The 19,904-nt window shown below is 44.7% G+C and overlaps 1 protein-coding gene across 1 annotated transcript in view; it reads right to left on the bottom strand.

Annotated features, from left to right (window-relative positions):
• LOC102077581 (NLR family CARD domain-containing protein 3-like) overlaps positions 1 to 19,904 on the bottom strand; it is a 28,281-nt gene that overhangs the window by 315 nt on the left and 8,062 nt on the right. Inside the window, exons 4-9 of the mRNA XM_019357274.2 lie at positions 13,363 to 13,487; positions 12,897 to 13,243; positions 12,607 to 12,614; positions 11,395 to 12,186; positions 10,003 to 10,176; positions 398 to 571 (exon numbers count right to left, since the gene is read on the bottom strand). Of these exons, the coding sequence (XP_019212819.2) occupies positions 398 to 571; positions 10,003 to 10,176; positions 11,395 to 12,186; positions 12,607 to 12,614; positions 12,897 to 13,243; positions 13,363 to 13,487 (1,620 nt within the window). The remainder of the gene's footprint in view (positions 1 to 397; positions 572 to 10,002; positions 10,177 to 11,394; positions 12,187 to 12,606; positions 12,615 to 12,896; positions 13,244 to 13,362; positions 13,488 to 19,904) is intronic.

The raw sequence follows: 19,904 nt of genomic DNA, 5'->3' as shown, positions 1-19,904 counted from the left end.
AGCCCAAAAAACCAGATGGACGGTTCCAGCTGTTAACTGGAGGAATTCCATCCAAACATCTGCTCTCACTAAATTCTTCCTCACCTACAGACTGTGTTCTTCACTGCTTTAAACCTGGAAATGAATGCAGTCATTGGTCTGCGTGCTGCTTTGTTCAGAGAGCTGATTGGTTGTTGACAGTGTTTGATCAGAGCGTGTCAGCCATTACTATGGTGACCATAAAGGTCAGAAACAGGAAGTGTTTGTTTCCAATCCTGAAGCCTGTCACCATTCTCCTCTCACAGCTTCACTGAGAAGCTGCAGCTTTACAGGAAACACTGGATCTTTGTTTCATACTGACTGTGTTTAGTACAATACTGCTGACAGCACCACCCACTCACTCCATCACTCTACTGACCACAGATACTGCAGTTTGTAGTGTGCACTCTTTTTAATATCAGACAGCTGCTTCACGTCTGGATCCTTCAGGTTGTTCCAGCTCAGGTCCAGCTCTCTCAGATGGGAGGGGTTGGACTTCAGTGCTGCTGCCAGATAATCACAGCTGATCTTTGACAAACCACAGCGCAACAATCTGTATAAAGAATGAAAGATGTAAGTTTATTAGACAAAGTGCTTGAAATCATTCAGTGTTTCATCATCTGTTCAGAGCTGAAGAAGGTTCAGAATGTAGAAGTTTAGAAAATGGAAACTCCGAACAGCTGAAGCCAACAGGAAGCAGCTTCAAACAGGAAACTGTGCAGAGTTTTCTCTGTTCTGGGACTAAGTCCTTGAATCATTTCTTCCAATTTTTTTATTATTATTATTATATAATTTGTCCAACAAGACAGACTAAGTATTGGACATGTGTTGTGGCTCCATTAGGGAAGCTTCTAAATGTGATGTGATGGCCCCTCTGGGTCTGTCAGGTCACAGGACTGAAGAGAGCTCAAACTGGGCACACAGTTGTTCCAGTCTGGACCAAAGACTCTATACTGGAACTGAGGGACTGCTTTGACTGCACCCACTGGGACTTTTTAAAGGCTCATGTTCTCACTTAGATCATCGATTTCTACTTACATTTCTTTCTGGGAAAAATGGGGATTACTTTGCAAACAGGAAGTATTTTCCCCAATAAGCAGCCCTGGATTACTAAATCACTCCAACATATTCTCAGGCAGAAGAAGCTGCCTTGTTATTAGTGAGAGAAGAAAAAGGTTGAGGCACAGAAACTTGTTGAAAGAGAGATAAAGCTGCTAAAATCAGGTGTAAAAGTAAAGCAGAGGATGAGCTGAATAAAGGACACTCAAGGCTGGCTTGGAAAGGAATGAAGTCCATGGTGGGGATGCAGAACAAGGAGCAAAGATGAATGTGATGCTGAATCAGCAGAAGACTTGGACTCATTTGATTCCAGCTTTGATATCATTGATTTCAATGAAGAGCTTTGTGATTGTAGCAAAGGGCTGGTAGCTCTGAGAGTCCCACTGATGAGGTGTTTGTGTGGAAATCTCTTAGTGGGACCAAAGAGAGAAAAAGCCCTGGTCCTGATGCTGTGGGAGAGAAATGATTGAAGTGTGCTGTGAGTAACTTACTGGGAGATTTTTACACATTTTCCAGTCCTCCTTGGAACAACAGGAAGTTCCCAGCATATGGAAACAAAGGTTAATTGTCCTGTGGCACTCAGTGATGATGGTGCTGTGGCCCCACCACCTCCACCTCTTTGTAAAGGAACTAACTGTAATCTGAAGCTTCAAGTGGAACTAAGACTTCCTCCACTAGGTGGCAGTGTCTGATGAGAAAGTGTTAGTGGAGCTGGCCTGGAGTCAGAAACAGGAAAATGCAGGATTTGGGCCGAAACTGGGAAAAGTGGTTCGCACTAGTGCCTTAAAGCAAGAAGGTTGTAGGTTGAAGCTTGTTGGCCTTTCTGTGGAGGTTGGATGTTCTCCCACAGTCCAATGAAATGCTGCTTAGGTTCATTGGTGCTTCTAAATTGGCTGTAGGTGTGGATGTGAGAGAGTGCTTCTCTGTCTCTCTCTGTTGGCCCTGTGATGGACTGCTCACCTGTGCAGGTGGACCACGCCTCTTGCCCTATGACAGCTAGGGCACAGGCTGCAGCCCTGTGAGCCTAAGCTGAATAAACAGTTAGCAAAAATGATTCATAGATGGCCTGAAATTCCCCAGTTAGCAGTTTGGTAGATAGCTATGACATGCTAATCCCATCCAGCAGCTGTATTCTAACTGTAAGCTGATCCCTGCTGAGCCAAAGCACTTTTTCCACATACAAATTACAACCTTTAATAGAAACCTATTGGTCAGCATCTTATTAGCCTGCTGTTAGCTTCATTCCACAGAAAACTGAGAGAAACTAACAGAGTTGATAAAGAATAAAGAGAAAGCAGTTGAAGTACTTCTGAATGTATCTGTCCACTTATGTCCACTAATTCGTTCATGTAAGCTAGTTAATTGAGATGGGTGGGTCCTCTGCTGGGGAAAAGATGAACTATATGATGTCGGTTTACTGAACACAGATGACATGAAGTGCTGTTAAATCTGCAGTGGAGGTGTTACAGCCGGCCTTTCTCCCCTCTGCTGCCGAGGCTGTTAGTCTTGTAAAGTGGCTTTACAAATGAAAGAGGAAGAGGAGAAGAAGAGGAGAGGGAGGCCACCCTGACCATCACTTCCATTAAAGTTGGTGAGAAAATGTTGAGCAGGATGAGCTGCTGGCTAATCTGGAAGCTGTAGCAGCAGCTCACAGTCACAGTGGATTTCCACTCATGAAAAAGCTCTGACTGCTTCATTTCTCATTTCATATCAGAGACTTTAAAGCTTCAGTGAAGCTGTACTGTGATGCTTCCTCTCCATATTCCAGTGATGCCTCCATAATGATTCCAGCTGTTCTGTGCACACACTGTGTGCCCTGTATGTCTAATTATTGAAGAAGGAAAAGAAGCTGAGCATTCAAATCCAGCTGGCGAGGTTCCATCACATTTTGTGCCCGGGGCTCTGTAAGCTGAAAATCCAGCCGTGGCCACACGGAGCCATCATGGATTTAGCGTGAACAATAAAATAGGCAGTGATGTTTCCACATCTGATCCGGAACAGAATGACATTAAAATGATGGGATTACATGGAACTGGCAGATCCTGGTTCAGGCTCCAGTCTGCAGTCATGTCAGCCATCATGTCCCACCTTCACTGGAGGCCATCTTTGGCTTTCTTGTCAAACTCTACTCTGATTGGCTGGCCTGGAATCTCTGTTGCCCATAATGCAACAGGTGTCAGACACGGGCAGAAAGAGTCTGAGATGTTTTACAAAGTGAAAACAATTCTTCTGTTTTCAATAACGTTGAGCCAAAGTGAGAGAAAAAGGAGCTTCATGAAAGGAATAAATATGATGAATGAGTCATTACATCTACACCTGAATCACAACACTCACAACACTCCAGCAGGCGCAGCCATCGACCATCAGCTGTGCAACACTCACACAAATATATCAATTGGGTTTAATATTTAGGCACGGTGATCATTTATGTGCTTCAGCTCTTCTGACATTTTACCACCAACATGCTTCAAAAGGAGCAGCTTTTACTTTGAAGGCCAGTTGTCTCTCTTTCCTGTTTTCATTGTTTGATAATGGATCAGGTCGATGCTTCAGTGTGTTGAATTGTGTTAGACAAAAACAAGAAACCAAAATTTTCACATTGTTCAGGCAGAATCGAGCATTGAAGAATGAATTCGCACGTCAATAAACATTTTCATCAGCATAAGCAAGAGAATGAAAGCAGGAAATACCCCAAAACTGCCATTTCTCATTCTATGACTTCAACAACTGCACATGAATTATACTTCATAAACAGACCCACAGTCTCTGATTGCTCTGAAATCTCACTGACAGCCAATAGAAATAAATAAACATTCATTTTCCCATTTACTTCTGTATGTTAGTGTATAAATGAATGTTAGACTGGGCTCCATGGAAACACTTGGACTGGTCTCAGCTGCATTCTTTCTGTAGTCATTCCAACAGAGTCCTTTCTCCTCACCAGCTTCTGTTTGAAATCCTCTCACAGAGCCTGAATCCTGCTGTGTTGTCATGTTTGGACTTGTGTTAGGCTGCTCTGTGTTCCTCTGCTTTAACACACCTCACCACAGCAGCTGTGTGGGTCGTCTCTGTAGCAGCCATATCTGCTTCCATGAACATCATCACAGCTCCCAACTTCACCTCCATCCATCCATCTTCTTCCACTTATCTGGGGCCGGGTCGCAGGGCAGTAGCCTAAGCAGAGAAGCCCAGACCTCCCTCTCCCCAGCAACCTCCTCCAGCTTGTAAGGGGAACAGGCATTCCCAGCCTTGGTCTGCCCCGGGGCCTCCCCCTGGTGGGACATGCTGGGAACACCTTGCCCAGGAGGCGCCCAGGAGGCATCCTTGTCAGATGCCCGAAACCACCTTAACTGGATCCTTTTGATGTTAAGGAGCAGCGGCTTTACTCTGAGTCACTCTGGGATGGCTGAACTTCTCACCCTATCTCTAAGGGAGAGCCCAGCCACCCTTCGGAGGAAGCCCATTTCCGCCTTTTGTATCTGCGATCTCATTCTCTCGGTCACTACCCACAGCTCGTGACCATAGGTGAGGGTAGGGACGTAGATCAACTGGTAAATTGAGAGCTTCGCTTTGACGCTTAGCTGTCTCTTCACCATGGCGGACCGGTAAAGCGTCCGCATCACTGCAGCCACAGCACCGATCCGCCGTCCATCTCCGGCTCCCTTCTCCCATCATTCGTGAACAAGACCCCGAGATACTTAAACTCCTCCACTTCAGACTTTAGAGGGAAAACCAGCACACCGCAGACCACGGCCTCTCTGTGTGAGGATCTAAACGTATTCTGCGCCAGACTGGACACGGCAAACACCACAAGACTGGACATTTTGCACACTGCGGATGACGTCAGTGTGCACACTGTGTCTGAGGACGATGTGCAGAAGTGCTTCAGGAAGGTGGACGCATGCACAGCTACTGGTCTGGACGGGATTCCCAGCTGCATCACGTCATGCACGGCTCAGCTGGCTGGAGTGTTTACACACATCTTCAACCTTTCCCTCTCTCTGTCTGTAGTCCCAGCCTGCTTCAAAATGGCCACCCTCATCCCTGTACCCAAATCCTCCACCATCTCATTACTGAACAACTGGCGACTGGTAGCCCGCTGGTCATGGACTTCATCTGCCCTGCACTACCCGACTCACTGGACCCTCTACAATTCACATACCGCCACAACAGGTCCACTGATGATGCTATAGCCCTGACACTACATACTGCCCTCTTACACCTAGAGAAGACAGACACGTATGTGTGAATGCTGTTTGTAGACTACAGCTCAGCGTTTAATACCATCATTCCCTCAAAGTTGGACAAGAAAACTGCAGGATCTAGGACTGAGCAGCTCTCTCTGCAGCTGGATCCTGCACTTCCTGTCTGACAGACGCCAAGTGGTCAGACTGGGCAGCATCACCTCATCCCCCATCACAATGAACACTCGTACTCCACAGGGGTGTGCACTGAGCCCTCTCCTGTACTCACTCTAAACCTACGACTACATGGTCACTAACAACTCCAACATCATTGTGAAGTTTGCGGACGACACTACAGTGGTGGGTCTTATAACCAAAGGTGATGAGACGGCTTACAGGGAGGAGGTCAGCACCCTGACCCACTGGTACCAAGACAACCATCTCACCCTCAATGTCGCAAAGACAAAGTAGTTTATAGTGGACTTCAGGAGGTGCAGAGAAGCACACACCCCCATCACCATCAATGGAGCTGCTTTGGGGAGAGTGAGCAGCTTCCGTTTCCTTGGTGTACATTTGGTGGAGGATCTCACATAGTCGGCACACATAAACAATACAGTGAAGAAGGCACAGCAGTGCCTCTTCTTTCTCAGGAGACTGAAAAGATTCGACAGATTCTGAACACTTCATAGACACCTTCTCTTACCGGACTTCAACATTATGCACTCCATACTGTACATAAATGCCACTTGTTTTGCACATTTCCAACTGCCCACCTCTGTATATGTTATTTTTATTTAATTTTATATATATGTATATACACATACACGCACACACACACACACACACACACACATACACATACAGACATGTAGGTATACATATTTACTATACATATTCAGTTATGCGCATGCACTCTTATATTTGCACATATATTTATTGTTATAATCCTCAGATTTATGGTAAATGGTAAATGGACTGATTCTTAATAGCGCTTTTCTACTCTCCCGGAGTACTCAAAGCGCTCTATACAACATGCCTCATTCACCCATTCACACCCACTCATAAAAGCACTTCTAAACTCAAGTGCAACCTAAACTACATTCACACTCCAACAAACGTATCGGAGGGCAACTCGGGGTTAGTATCTTGCCCAAGGTTATTTGGCATGCAGACTGGGGAAGCCAAGGTTCGAATCACCAACCTTCCGATCAGTAGCTGATCAGTAGCTGATCTGCTCTACCACCTGAGCTCAGGTGGTAGGTGGTCCATTCTTATAATTTGTTCTTACATTATTGTATTGTATTTTGCACACCTCTGTTGCTTGTGAAGCTTGTACAAGCTTCACAAGCTTGTACAAAAGAATTTCACTCGCATGTGCTGTACCAGTATACCTGCACATGTAATGTGACAACAAAAGTGATTTGATTTGATTTGATTTGACTTGGGGTAGGACACTGTCCCCAACCCAGAGTGGGCAGCCCACCCTTTTAGTGGCTGAGAACCATGGCCTTAGATTTGGAGGTGCTGTCCCTCATTCCCACCGCTTCACACTTGGCTGCAAACCGATTCAGTGCAAGCTGGAGGCCACCACCTGATGAAGCCATCATCCGCGAAAAGCAGAGATGAGATTCTGAGCCCACCCAAGTGAAAGCCTTCCGCCACTTGGCAACGCCTAAAAATTCTGTCCATAAAAATTATGAACAGAATTGGTAATAAAGGGCAGCCTTCGCGGAGCCCATCACCCACCAGGAATGAGTCCGACCTATTGCTGGCTATGTGGACCAAGCTCCTGCAACAGTTGTATAGGGATCGAATGGCCAGTAGCAATGGGCCAGACACCCTATACTCCCGGAGCACCCCCCACAGGACCCCCCAGGGATACGTCAAATGCCTTCTCCAAGTCCACAAAAAACATATAGACTGGTTGGGCAATCTCCCAAATGGCCTCAAGTATCCTCGAGAGGATAAAGAACTGGTCCAGTGTTCCATGACCAGGACGAAAACCACATTGTTCCTTCAGTATCCGAGGTTTGACTAACGGATGGACTCTCCTTTCCAGCACCCTGGTGTAGACTGTTGGATCTAAACTCAGACCCCGCTGATCTAGGGACTTATTCCCGTGAAGGAAAAACACAAGGCAACAGCCTTCGATTGATTTACATGCCCAAGGGAGGCCCCAGTCGGTGTCTCAGGAACGCACTTCAAATCCTACCACAAAATGACCCCAACTCTGGCCTCCGATCGCTGCCTTTTATTGGAAAACCCTGTTACAATAAACAATAGTTTACACAAGTACCTCCCCTCGTTAACCCCCCTTGGTTACAAAGACAAGGCACTGTGTGTGTGTGTGTGTGTGTGTAAGCATGTGCAAGCACGTGTGCAAGAATGTGTCTGTGTGCATGTGAGAATGTGTGTGTGTGGCATGGGGGTGCGTTTGTGTGACCTCCTGATCACAACTGTTTCTAACAACATCCTTGGTCATAAAGTGGGTAATCTCCCCCACACCCAATATATGGTTCAATTCCTGTATTGGTTCACCATGCACAACACAGTGCAGCCATAAAAAGGGCAGAAAGCTTGCCAAACATCAAACAAACCTTCACATAGGATGTGCTTGTGATAAAACACTACAGCCTCCCCCCAGAACCTCGAGAGGCTGGGGAGGGGGACAAAGGAATGCCTTTGAACACAGAGTTTGAAACAACGTAGAGGTGGTAAGCATAAAAATGACAATATTTAACAATTCACTTTAACATAGACTTTCCCAGGGAGGTTGAGAAGTGTGATCCCCCTGTGGTTGGAACACACCCTCTGGTCCCCCTTCTTAAAAATGGGGACCACCACCAAGGTATACCAGTCCAGACGTACTGCCCCTGATCTCTGGTTTAACTTCGTCAGTGACCTCGCCCCTGTAGATTGGCGGGTCATCCCTTTTGTTCTGTTAGGAAAAAAGATATTTTTCCTAGGGCTTATTCTCTGCTTATTTTTGTTTTATGCATTTGATAATAGGCCTGTATAAAAGAAGGCTACCTCTGAGTTATAAAAGTGTGACATAGGTCATTAGATTGCTTAGCAGAACAGGAAGTTTCATGCGGAGTTGCAGAGAGTTTCGCCTAAGTTTGTGTCGGTAGAAGAGAATAACAGAAAATGACCTTTGGGTCATAAAACTAGACATGAGGAGCTAGAGTACAGGTGTTTTTGCAGCTATGTGACAGACATGTAGAATTAAAATAGAGAAGTGACGGTTGTGAGTTTGTGAGGGGAGGGGTGAGCAGACTATATTATGCACATAAGGCCTGTAATGCTTCAGACTTGCAGATGCTTAGCACGTTAGCAGCTCTCCTTTTCCGAAATTATAAATAAAGATGATTTTGGAGAAGCTCTGACCACCCCTGAGTCTGTCTTCTCTGTCCAGTTAGAAGAATAAAAGAATCTGGGATAATAGTTCCCAGACTCTTCTTCCTCCACAAAGGATGTGCCAGTGGGATTAAGGAGGTCCGTGAAGTATTCCTGACAATCAAAGTCAGCAGCACTCCACCCACACTATACACAATACAGGTACAGGTAGAGCAGCACTTTCCCCTCCTGAGTCCCCAAACAGTTTGCCAGAATCTCTTCGAGGCGGTCCAAAAGTTTTTTTGTATAGCCTCTTTAAACTCCTCCCACACCCGAGTTTTTACTTCAGCCACTGCCCGAGCCCTGTTCCGCTTGGCCTGTCGGTACAGATCAGCTGCCTCCAGAGTCCCACGTTTTAACTAAGCCCGATAGGACTCCTTCAGCCTGGTGGCTCTCTTCACCTATGGTGTCCACCATTTGGTTTGGGGATTACCATCACAACAGGCACCGACCACCTTGTGACTGCAGCTCAGTGCAGCAGCTTTGGCAATGGAGATGCTCAACATGGTCCATTCGGACTCAATGTCTCCAATGTCTCCCTCAGAATGCTGTTAAAGCTTTGCCGGAGGTGTGTGTTGAAGATCTCGCAGACAGGACCCTCTGCTAGGCATTCCCAGTGCACCCTCATTATACGTTTAGGCGCACCAGCGTCTTCCCCCTGCCACCTGACCCAACCCACCACCAGGTGGTGATCAGTTGAACGCTCAGCCCCTCTCTTTACCCGAGTGTCCAGAACATATGGCCTCAGGCCTGGTGATACGATTACAAAATTGATCATCAACCTGCGGCCTACAGTATCCTAGTGCCACGTACACTTATGGACACTCTTATGTTCAAACACGGTGTTCATTGTAGCCAAACTGTGGTTTGCACAGAAGTCCAATAACAAAACACAGCTCGAGTTCAGATCAGGGAGGCCGTTCTTCCCAGTCATGCCCCTCCACTTCTCACTGTTGTTTCTTAGATGAGCACTGAAGTCTCCCAAAAGGACAACAGAGTCTCCAGGTTGAGCACCCTACCCAGGGACTCCAAGAAGGCTGGGTACTCTGAGCTGCCACTCAGGGCATAGGATGAATAACTTTCCTCTCAAACATCTCCCTGTCACCACTCCACTTCTGTCAGCCTTTAAATGAACCCTGCTCAAGTCTGTCACTTCTGTTTGGAGCCAAAAGAAAAAGCTGTTGTTCAGTCATTAGGAAAGACACAGCATTTCTGAAAGCACTCAAACTTCTTCACATTTGTCTTCAAACACATCCTGAACATTTATGAACTAAAGAAAGTTTCAAACATCAATAAAAGATCTGAAATATAGACAAACAACAACAGCTGCAGACAGTAAACTCACCTCAGAGTCTCTAGTCGACAGTTTGGACTCTCCAGTCCAGCAGACAGAAGCTTTACTGCTGAATCCTGCAGGTTGTTTGCACTCATGTCCAGCTCTGTTAGATGGGAGGGGATGGACTTCAGAGCTGAGGCCACAACTTCACAGTGAGTCTCTGAGAATCCACACCGTGTCATTCTGTGATTATAGAAAATATAAAATGTGTTAATATAAAAGCTGAAAATCTGTATTATAAATAAAGAGTGAATTTATATGAAGACAAAACAGAGTGAGGTCATAATGTGATGAACATCTGCTCTTCAAATCTGTGCTTCAGCTCCTCTTACTGTGTTTGACATGACAGAATGATTCAGTCTCTCTCAGACCTGCAGACTTTTAATGAGAATCTTTGTTTGGCTTTAATCTGCAGATCTGATTTCAGGGGAACTAAACAAAGAAATGATTGGCTAATTTTAGCTTTCTGAGCCATTAGTCTGCTGGTATATTGCTAGTTGGCAGAAAAGGATTTGTATTCCTCTTCTGGGATTCAGTGTTTATGACTCCAGATCCAGGTGACAGCAAGTCAAAATGATGTTACCTGTCTGTGTCCAGCAGCAGCCTGTATTCACTTTGAATATTGTTATAAACTGACATGGATCAGTTTGTCTTTGGTTTGTAAATGTCACTGTTTCCATTGAACTTGAGTGACGGTACAAAGACAGAGAGGGAGAGAAAGGAGAGAGCAGGCTGGAGACAGCAAAGACAGAGCAAACAGAAACATGTGAGAGTGGACAGGTAACCAAGGTCAACAACCAATCAGAAGGTTGGTGTGGAAGGTTGCAGTGTACGGACACAAACACTTTGTGGTTACAACCTAAATCTACCACCGTCTTTAAAGCACTGATGACATCATGACACACACACTAAAATAACAGCCCATAGTTGTTCACTAGCTGATAAATTGCCTAAAGGAGGAACAGAAACAGAGCGATGGTGAAATCATAAGAAAAAAAAAGAGCACAGAGGAGAAGCTCAGACGGTGACTGCTCTGGATATTTGTCACAGTTTTTAGCATTGGAGTTCACCTTACTACAAAGAAGCTCTTCATAGATTCTTATTTCTGTCTTCTCTCTAACAGCAGCGTCTGAATGACCAACAACAGCAGCAGCAGGTTTATAATACTGCCCCCTAATGACCCAACACAGGTCCTACATGTAGATTTGACTCTACAACACAAAGTGTAGGACTACCAATGCAGGATCGTGCTAAGTGCACACACAGTTCCTGATCAACAGAAAATATAATTTTATCTGAGAAACTCAAACTAATGAGAGTCGTTTAGTACTGTGTATATCTGAAGAATGAAACTACTAATCTACACTAATTAATGATGTTAATGATCACATCTGGACTCACCGCGCCTTTCTGCAGTTGCTCACAGCTGGAATCAGTCTCAGTCGTCCCCGCTCTGATGTGTTGTACTTCAGCAGGTCCAACTCATCCAGAACCTCCTCTGACATCTGCAGCATGAAGGCCAGAGCTGAGCAGTGGATCTCAGAGAGTTCTTTCTCTGATCTGTTCTCTGACTTCAGGAACTCATGGATCTCCTGATGTACTGAGAGGTCATTCATCTCCATCAGACAGTGGAAGATGTTGATGCTTCTGTCAGGAGAGATTTTATCAGTGTTTATCTTCTTCAGATTGTCAGTGACTCTCTGGATGATTTCTGGACTGATCTCTGTCTGACCCAGCAGACCTACTAAGAGTCTCTGGTTGGACTCCAGAGAGAGGCCATGAAGGAAGCGAACAAATAGGTCCAGGTGGCCGTTTTTACTCTGGAGGGATTTGTAAATGACTCTGCTCAGAAATACATCAAGTGATGACTTGTCACTATAATCACTGTCATTTAAAGTAGAAGAATATTTCAATCGAGTCAGGAACCACATACGTTTTTCTCTAAGGAAGTTCTTCAGCACCTCTGTCTTCCTGTTGGTGTGACAGTGGAACATGTAGACAGCAGCCAGAAACTCCTGAATGCTCAGATGAACAAAGCAGTAGACTGGTTTCTGGAAGATAACACACTCTCTTTTAAAGATCTCTGTACAAACTCCTGAGTACACCAAGGCCTCTGTCACATCCAGACCACACTGCTCCAGGTCTTCTTGGTAGAACATGATGTTTCCTTTCTCCAGATGTTCAAACGCCAGCCTCCCCAGCTTCAGAAGAACTTCCCTGTCAGCCTCCATCAGCTCCTGTGGACTCGTCTCATGTCCCTCATGGTACTTGTTCTTCTTCCTCTTTGTCTGAACCAGCAGGAACTGTGAGTACATGTCAGTCAGGGTCTTGGGAAGCTCTCCTCTCTGCTCTGTAGTCAACATGTGCTCCAGAACCATAGCAGTGATCCAGCAGAAGACTGGGATACTACACATGATGTGGAGGCTCCTGGATGTCTTCATGTGGGAGATGATTCTGCTGGACAGCTCTTCATCACTGAATCTCCTCCTGAAGTACTCCTCCTTCTGGATGTCAGTGAAGCCTCGTACTTCTGTTACCCTGTCAACACATGTAGGAGGGATCTGATTGGCTGCTGCAGGTCGGGAAGTTATCCAGACGTGAGCCGAAGGAAGCAGATTCCCCTGGATGAGGTTTGTCAGCAGCTGGCTGACTGATGACTTCTGTGTGACATCAGACAGCAGCTTCCTGTTGGTGAAATCCAATGAAAGTCTGCTTTCATCCAGGCCGTCAAAGATGAACAAAAGCTGAGAGACAGCCATCTTCTCTGCTGTGACCTTCTGTAATGTTGGATGGAAAACATGGAGCAGCTCCAGAAGACTGTACTGCTCATCTCTGATCAGGTTCAGCTCCCTGAATGAAAGCAGAACCACCACACTGACATGTTGGTTCTCCAAGCCCTCTGCCCAGTCCAGAGTGAACTTCTGCACTGAGAAGGTTTTTCCAACACCAGCCACGCCGTTGGTCAGAACCACTCTGATGGGTCTCTGTTGGTCAGGTAAGGCTTTAAAGATGTCCTTGCACCTGATTGGACGGTCATGGAGGGCGTCCATCTTGGAAGCTGTCTCCAGCTGCCTCACCTCATGTTGGGTATGAACCTCTTCACTCTGTCCCTCTGTGATATAGAGCTCAGTGTAGATGGTGTTGAGGAGGGTTCTACTTCCTGTTTCATCACTTCCTTCAGTCACACGTTCACATCTCTTCCTCAGACTGATTTTATGTTCATCTAAAACCTCCTGCAGACCAACATCTGCTGAAAGAAAGAAAAACAATGAGACTAAAGAGAAAGAAAACTCTTCAATGTCTGAACAACACAACAAGAAGTCGAGTTTTCAGAAATGAGTCCATCAGCAGACAGATGTTCAGTCTTACTTTGTACACAGCTGCTCTGACTGGCTGTCTGCAGTCCAGCTCTGGTTCTGGATCTTTCTCCACACTGGGGACAGGAGGAGTCTCCTGATGAAGCAGACTGGCCCCAGTATGAGCAGATGCACTGTCTGCAGAACCAGAAACATATCCAAGGTGAGCAGGTTCCCCTCCAGCATAAACTAAGCAGCTAAAACATGAATGAATGTAAAAAGTGTCACAGCTTTCAGTCAGACTGTACTCGGTGCCACATTACAGATGTGGTTTCTGACAGCTGCTCCAGCTGCAGGACCAAACACACACAAGTCCAAACATCTTTGTCTTTGCTGCTTCTTTATTATTGAACTACACAACATGTAATTCTTGTCCCAGCTGAACATTAGTTGTGCAGCCTTTAGCATTAGCATTGTTAGCATATCTGCAACAGAAACAATGTCAGAAACTGTTGAAAGGGGCCGACATAGGGAAAGGAGAAGATCGGTGTTCCCATTCTCAGTTATTACAATCAACCCACCGCTGACTCTGAGTGGGAGAGGGTTGGCCCCCTGACTCTTACAGTCTGAGGGAAACCCACACTGCACACTGGTCCTAATGTCAAATCAAACAACAATTACAAGGCAAGAGGAGAGGAGAGGTAGGAAAGACCAAGGAAAGGAAACAATCAAAGGGAACACTAACAAATCAGCTTCTGTAGCGTCTCTGGGTTCTCCTGGTGACCAGCCTCTATGTCCACACTGGCTCCAGCTGCTCCTCTATATATATTTATTCATTTATTATTTATGTTTGTGATTCTCCTGTTCTTTACCCCCAGCCTCATCTTGATCAGGATAAGTTTTCCTCTGAGTTAAAGTAATCAGACTTTTCTCTGTGTGCAGCAGCTGTGAAATGAAGGCTCCAGGACGTCTACATGGAGCTGAAACATTTCAAAATATTTCCTAAGTTAAGTCTTAGGAGTGAAGCTTCACCACAATCATTTTAACAGCTCTGGTCTCTGCTGATCGAACTACAAAACTTAGATTAGAACTACAGAATTCTAAATGTTATTTTAGGAAACTTATTCTCACAAGACAACATGTTTACATTTCTGTCAAAACTTCTTTTTGTTACTTTTACCATTTTTGTAATGAGTCATATCCATGAAGTAGATTAAAAGAAAAAAATCAAACCAATCAGACAAAAATATTTCAGGTGAACATTCACTGCAGTCTTCTCCACCTAAAAGAGAAAAGTGTGTGAAATATTACTGACACTACCTGCTGTGACGTCTTTGTGCAGCAACTCTAAACTTTTCTGTAACTGCTGATTGCTCAAATCAGTTTGAGTTAGTTTGCTGCTTCTAAAACATTTTCTTATTTTTCTCTGACGTCCCTTGTAAGAACGACTTGTTTGCTTCGTGTCACTGTCTCACTTTCTCCTGAGACTCAGCTCACAGACACTATACAGTCAAAAGTATTCAGTCACTACTGAACCACAGACTTCAAGTGTTCCAGTCACTTTCAGCACCTAGGCATGCAGACTGCTTCCACAAACTGCTTCTCCTGAGCGACAGACCCCAGAACGTCAGGATGGGAGAGCATACATCCTTCACCCTCAATCTGAACGTAGGTGTCCCACATGGGTGTGTCCTCAGTCCCCTCTTATACTCACTTTTCATCCATGACTGTTCTCCAGTCCACACCAGTACCACCATTATAAAATGTGTTGATGACACCACCATCATAGGACTGATCAACAACAACAATGATTCAGCCTAGAGCGAAGAGGTTTAGCACCTGAAGCGATGGTGTGACAACAACAACCTGCATCTGAACACAGCCAAGACCAAGGAAATGGTAATCGACTTTAGGAGAACAAAGCCATCCGAGCACTCTACCCTGTAAAATTGTCTGTGTTATATTGAAAATACTTACACTACTGTGTATTTTACACACATGGAGAGATGCCAAACTGCCTTTCATTGTAATAAGAGCTATTCTATTCTATTCTATTCTATTCTATTCTATTCTAAACATCTGTGAAAGGATGACTAGCTCTCAGGATCTCAGTGAACTCCAGTGTAGTGCTATGATAGGATGCCACCTGTGCATCAAGTCCATGTGTGAACTTTCCTCACTACTAAATATTCCACTGTCAGCTGGTAGTGAGCTCAGCCATGAAGTGTTAAAATCACAGAGTGGGGTCAGTGGATGCTGAGGGACACAGAGGTCGCTGACTTTCTGTAAATCACTACAGACCTCCAAACTTCACATGGCGTTCAGATGACCTCAAGAACAGTGCTTCATGGAATGTGTGTTTTATGGCAACCGAGCTGCATCCAAGCCTTACATCACCAAGCACAATGAAAGCATCTGATGCCATTGGGTCTAGAGCAGTGGAGACATGTTCTCTGGAGTGACCAATCACACTTCTCCATCTGGCAATCTGATAGACGAGTCTGAGTTTGGTGGTTGCCTGGACAACAGTACTTTTCTAACTGCATTGTACCAAAGATAAAGTTCTCTCCAGCATCGGTGTCTGACCTCACAAAGTGTGTGTGTGTGTGTGTGTGTGTGAGAGAGAGAGAGTTAGGGTTGCCACTATTAGTCGACTAGTCACAATTACGTTGACTATCAAAATCGTCAACGACTAACTTAATAGTCGACGCGTCGTTTGAAGCGTTGTAAGATCATGAAAGACACAGGAATAAGTAGTAGGATTTAAGAGTGTAGTAACTGACTGAAACAGAAGATGGCAGCATCTACAAGGATGCCAGCTGCTATTAAACGCAGAAGGAGAAGAAGCCGTCTCTGGTATCGTAGCTGTGTCCAAACTCAGGGGTCGCATCCTTCGGAGTCCGCATTTGTAGGTCGACTACGGCACATTGACGCGACAAAGGCTTTCCAAATTTGAAGACTCCTCCAAATGCAGCCGAAAAATGCGTCCTCCTTTTCCCCGGATTTGATGGATGGGTCGGGTGTATCCTTCGTGGTCCAACCTATTCCGGAAGTCATAGCGTGGCCCAGCCAATTAAAGTTTCCAAAAATGGCAGCAGCTACTTAGTTTTAATATTACTCTCATTCCTCTTTCTGGGTCACAAAATAAACTTTTAAGATATTTTCAGGAGAGAATGAAGCTGTGTAAACTTCAAATATCTGCTTGGTTTATCAAGACATCACATATTTGCAAAAGTGCTCCGACATTTTCGGAGACGTCTGTTACCCAGCAGCTCGATAGCTGACCAGGAGGTTGAGGCTCACTGGAGCCGGCGGGAACAGAGAACTCCCTTCACATGGTTTTCAAACCCCCGCGGTCTTTCACTACTCAGGTTAAACATGGTATATAAGTCACAATAACTTAAAATGTTATTGTTTGGCTTTTTTCAGTGTTTTATTTGTTCCTGAGTAAATCAGCTTGGCTGAGATTAAAGTTATAGTTTTCACACAGCTCAATAAATTTCAAACGGAATACTGATTACACAGAAGTGTGAGATGGTTGAGAATTTATTCAAATTTGTCCTGTTATATTTTAGATAGAAAGGAGCAGACGGCTGAGTTTATTAAACTCCACCAAGACAATCTGCAAATTTTATTAAAAGTTTAAAAAAACTATCATGTTGTCTTTATTTTTAGTTAGCACATACCTTAAACACTTCAGCTGTAAGTTAATGATAGTTATATAAGAGCAGATGCATGCTGGTGCAATAGGCTGAACGTTTTATGTCCAATGTATGCGTGATTTGATTAGTCGACTAAGTGCAAACATAATCGGTAACTAGTCGACTGTCAAAACAATCATTTGTGGCAGCCCTAGTGTGAGATTCACCTGAGTTGCTAACCAGAGGGCAGCGGAAGACAGGTGGTGGGTGGGGTGTGAGGGGTCAGCTGTCATGGGCCTGGTTTACCTGAGACAGGAGGATCTGATGATGGCCTCCAGGGGTGGCAGAGGGCAGCCAATGATAATTTGGGTGGGCTTAATGACCCTCTGTGCAGCCCTCCTGTACTCGGTCATGGCCCCTGAGTGCAAACACCAGCAGACCACACTGTCCACTGAGGAGCAGTAGAAGGCCAGCAGCAGCTTCTCGTCCAGGTTATTCTTCCTCAGGACACGGAGGAAGTGCAGCTGCCGCTGGGCCGTTTTTACCAGGGCGATGGTGTCGTGAGTCCAGGTGAGATCAGTGGAGAGGTGGGTGCCCAGAAACCTGAAGGTGGAGACAGATTCCACCTGTTCTCTATTTATAATGAGAGGGGAGTGGAGTTGGGTTAGGTTTTAAGGATGTTCAACTTCAGGTTATTCTCTGAGCATCAGCGGGACACGTTCTCTACTAGGGCTGTTCGATATAACGATCTATATCAGATGACGATATGAAAGCGTCTGTCATTTCATATTATATGCTATTGTTTGTTTCTTGGTGTCACAAAATAAACTTTTATTGATGATACCTTTTCATGGTTTTGATGGTCACTGTAGTGTCTATATTTAAAATAGCCACACTACGGGCGGACAAGCGACTGTTTTTATGCGTTGTCATTAGCAACAACGACGGTAAACAAAGTATGTGGCCCCTTTGTAATAAATACTGACAAAGAAAATGGTGGCCGTTACAACCGGTATCTAAAAATATTTAGTTTCATGCATCGGTCAGAACACTCGACTCCAGGTACACGACGCCCAGCTGAGAACACTTCACACAGGTCGAGTTGTCCGAGATTCACAGAATTTAGAGAAAATGTTGAATTTTTGTGATATATATCATTGTCAGGACGGTACATGTCTTATATCGGGATATGAGAGTTTGGTCATATCGCACAGCCCTATTCTCTACCTCTTCCCTGTACGCTGTCTCATCTCCATCAGAGATGAGCCCAAACATGGTGGTGTGATCAGCATACATGACGATCACATTGGTTGGGTGATTGGTGTGCAGTCATAGGGTACAGGACATGCAGTGCTGAGTGCCACAGTGGGGGGTCAGGGGGGATCTGAACTTATCAGAGCTCTGCTGATCAAAATACAAGATTAGAACTAAAGACACTAAAGACTGCTAAATACTATTTTAGGAAACTCGTTCTCAATAGACTAATTGACAGATTGTGATTTTCAAAAGTCTGTTAGTAATTATTATTTATTACTGAGTCATATCCAGGAAGCTGCACAGGAAGTTCTAGTGCACAGGCATATTAATAGATAAGACACAGAAAAGAGGAACTTTGTCATATAAGGAATGTTGGTATCGAAACTGTGACGTTTAAAGTACTGAAATAACACCATATAAGACACATGTTGAGCTTGTAATGTTAGAGATCCTGCAACTGGCGTTTGGGCGGTACAGGGGTCTCTCTCTTCCGGAAGATGATTGAATAAAAAGACATAAAATGTTTTGACCACTATGAGTCGGGTTTTCTCTGTTCTATCATGGGGATCTGTCACGGCCAGTGGGGGCAGACCGTGTGGAGAGTGTGTGAGGTGGACCCAGGCGCGAACACAGGCGAGGAGACAGGAGTGGACTTAAACTGAAAGCGAGCCTTTATTGGGCTGATGCAGAAGGGGGTAGACAAAACATAACAGGGACAGAGACTGCAACTAACCAAAAACCTAAACTGGAAAAACACTAACCTGACTGAAAGGAATAGCTAAGATCACTGTGAACAGAATGCTGTGCAGATGCATGGAAACTGTGAACCAAATGGCGTGACGAAACAGACATGAACATGACCTACACGGAACCTCATCGTGCGGCTGCATGAAAAACAACATAAACCAAATGGCAACATGAACTGCACAGAATTCTGAAAAACACTTAACTTGACCAGAGGGGAAATACACAGACGACGCGACGCTGACACAAAGACACACTGGGCTTAAATACACTGAGGAAGTCATCAAGGAATTAGAGACAGAAGGGGAACACAGCTGGGAGGAATAAGACCTAATGACACAGGGGGAACAAAGCTGGAAACACTAACATAAGACAGGAACATGAACCTTCAGAGTAAAACAGGAAACAAGACACCACTAAACAAAAGTGCAGACACGACATCGAGACAGACTAGATACTGAACTAAACCTGCAATAAACATGAGAACACAAAACCTACGAACTAATCCCTAAACAAGAATAACTGAAACATAGATTTATAATCATCAGCATCATAATAAGGAAAGAATCCAAAATGCAAAAACACACCAAAACATAACAACTCAAAATACTGGGTCAAACTGACCCAGAACCGTGACAGGATCAAAGAATCGGGTTTTAATATTTGGTGTTTCCGCCCGGATCTTCTTGCAACAGAGAGAACAAATGTGGCCGAAGGTTGGATCTGATATGAGGCGAACAGAAGACCGGTCTAAAAAGATTTAAAGGTAGGCACAAACCTAATATTAAATTGGCTCAGTAGTGGTAAAACTAAAGTCTTGAGAATAAGGTAAAGCTTTGAAGTAAGGGTAATGAAACTTTGAAAGATGACATACTGAGTTAAAGAGATAAAGAAATGAAAAGAGAAAAGAGAGAAATGTTAAGAGAATATAGGATAATAGGTAATTGGTCAATTGTTTGTGACAGTAAAGTCT

This window comes from Oreochromis niloticus, unplaced genomic scaffold (assembly GCF_001858045.2).
Source record: "Oreochromis niloticus isolate F11D_XX unplaced genomic scaffold, O_niloticus_UMD_NMBU tig00008834_pilon, whole genome shotgun sequence".
NCBI classification, from domain to species: Eukaryota; Metazoa; Chordata; class Actinopteri; order Cichliformes; family Cichlidae; genus Oreochromis; species Oreochromis niloticus.
Note: the sequence above shows the minus strand (reverse complement) of the source record. Positions and strands in the feature narration are given on the sequence as shown.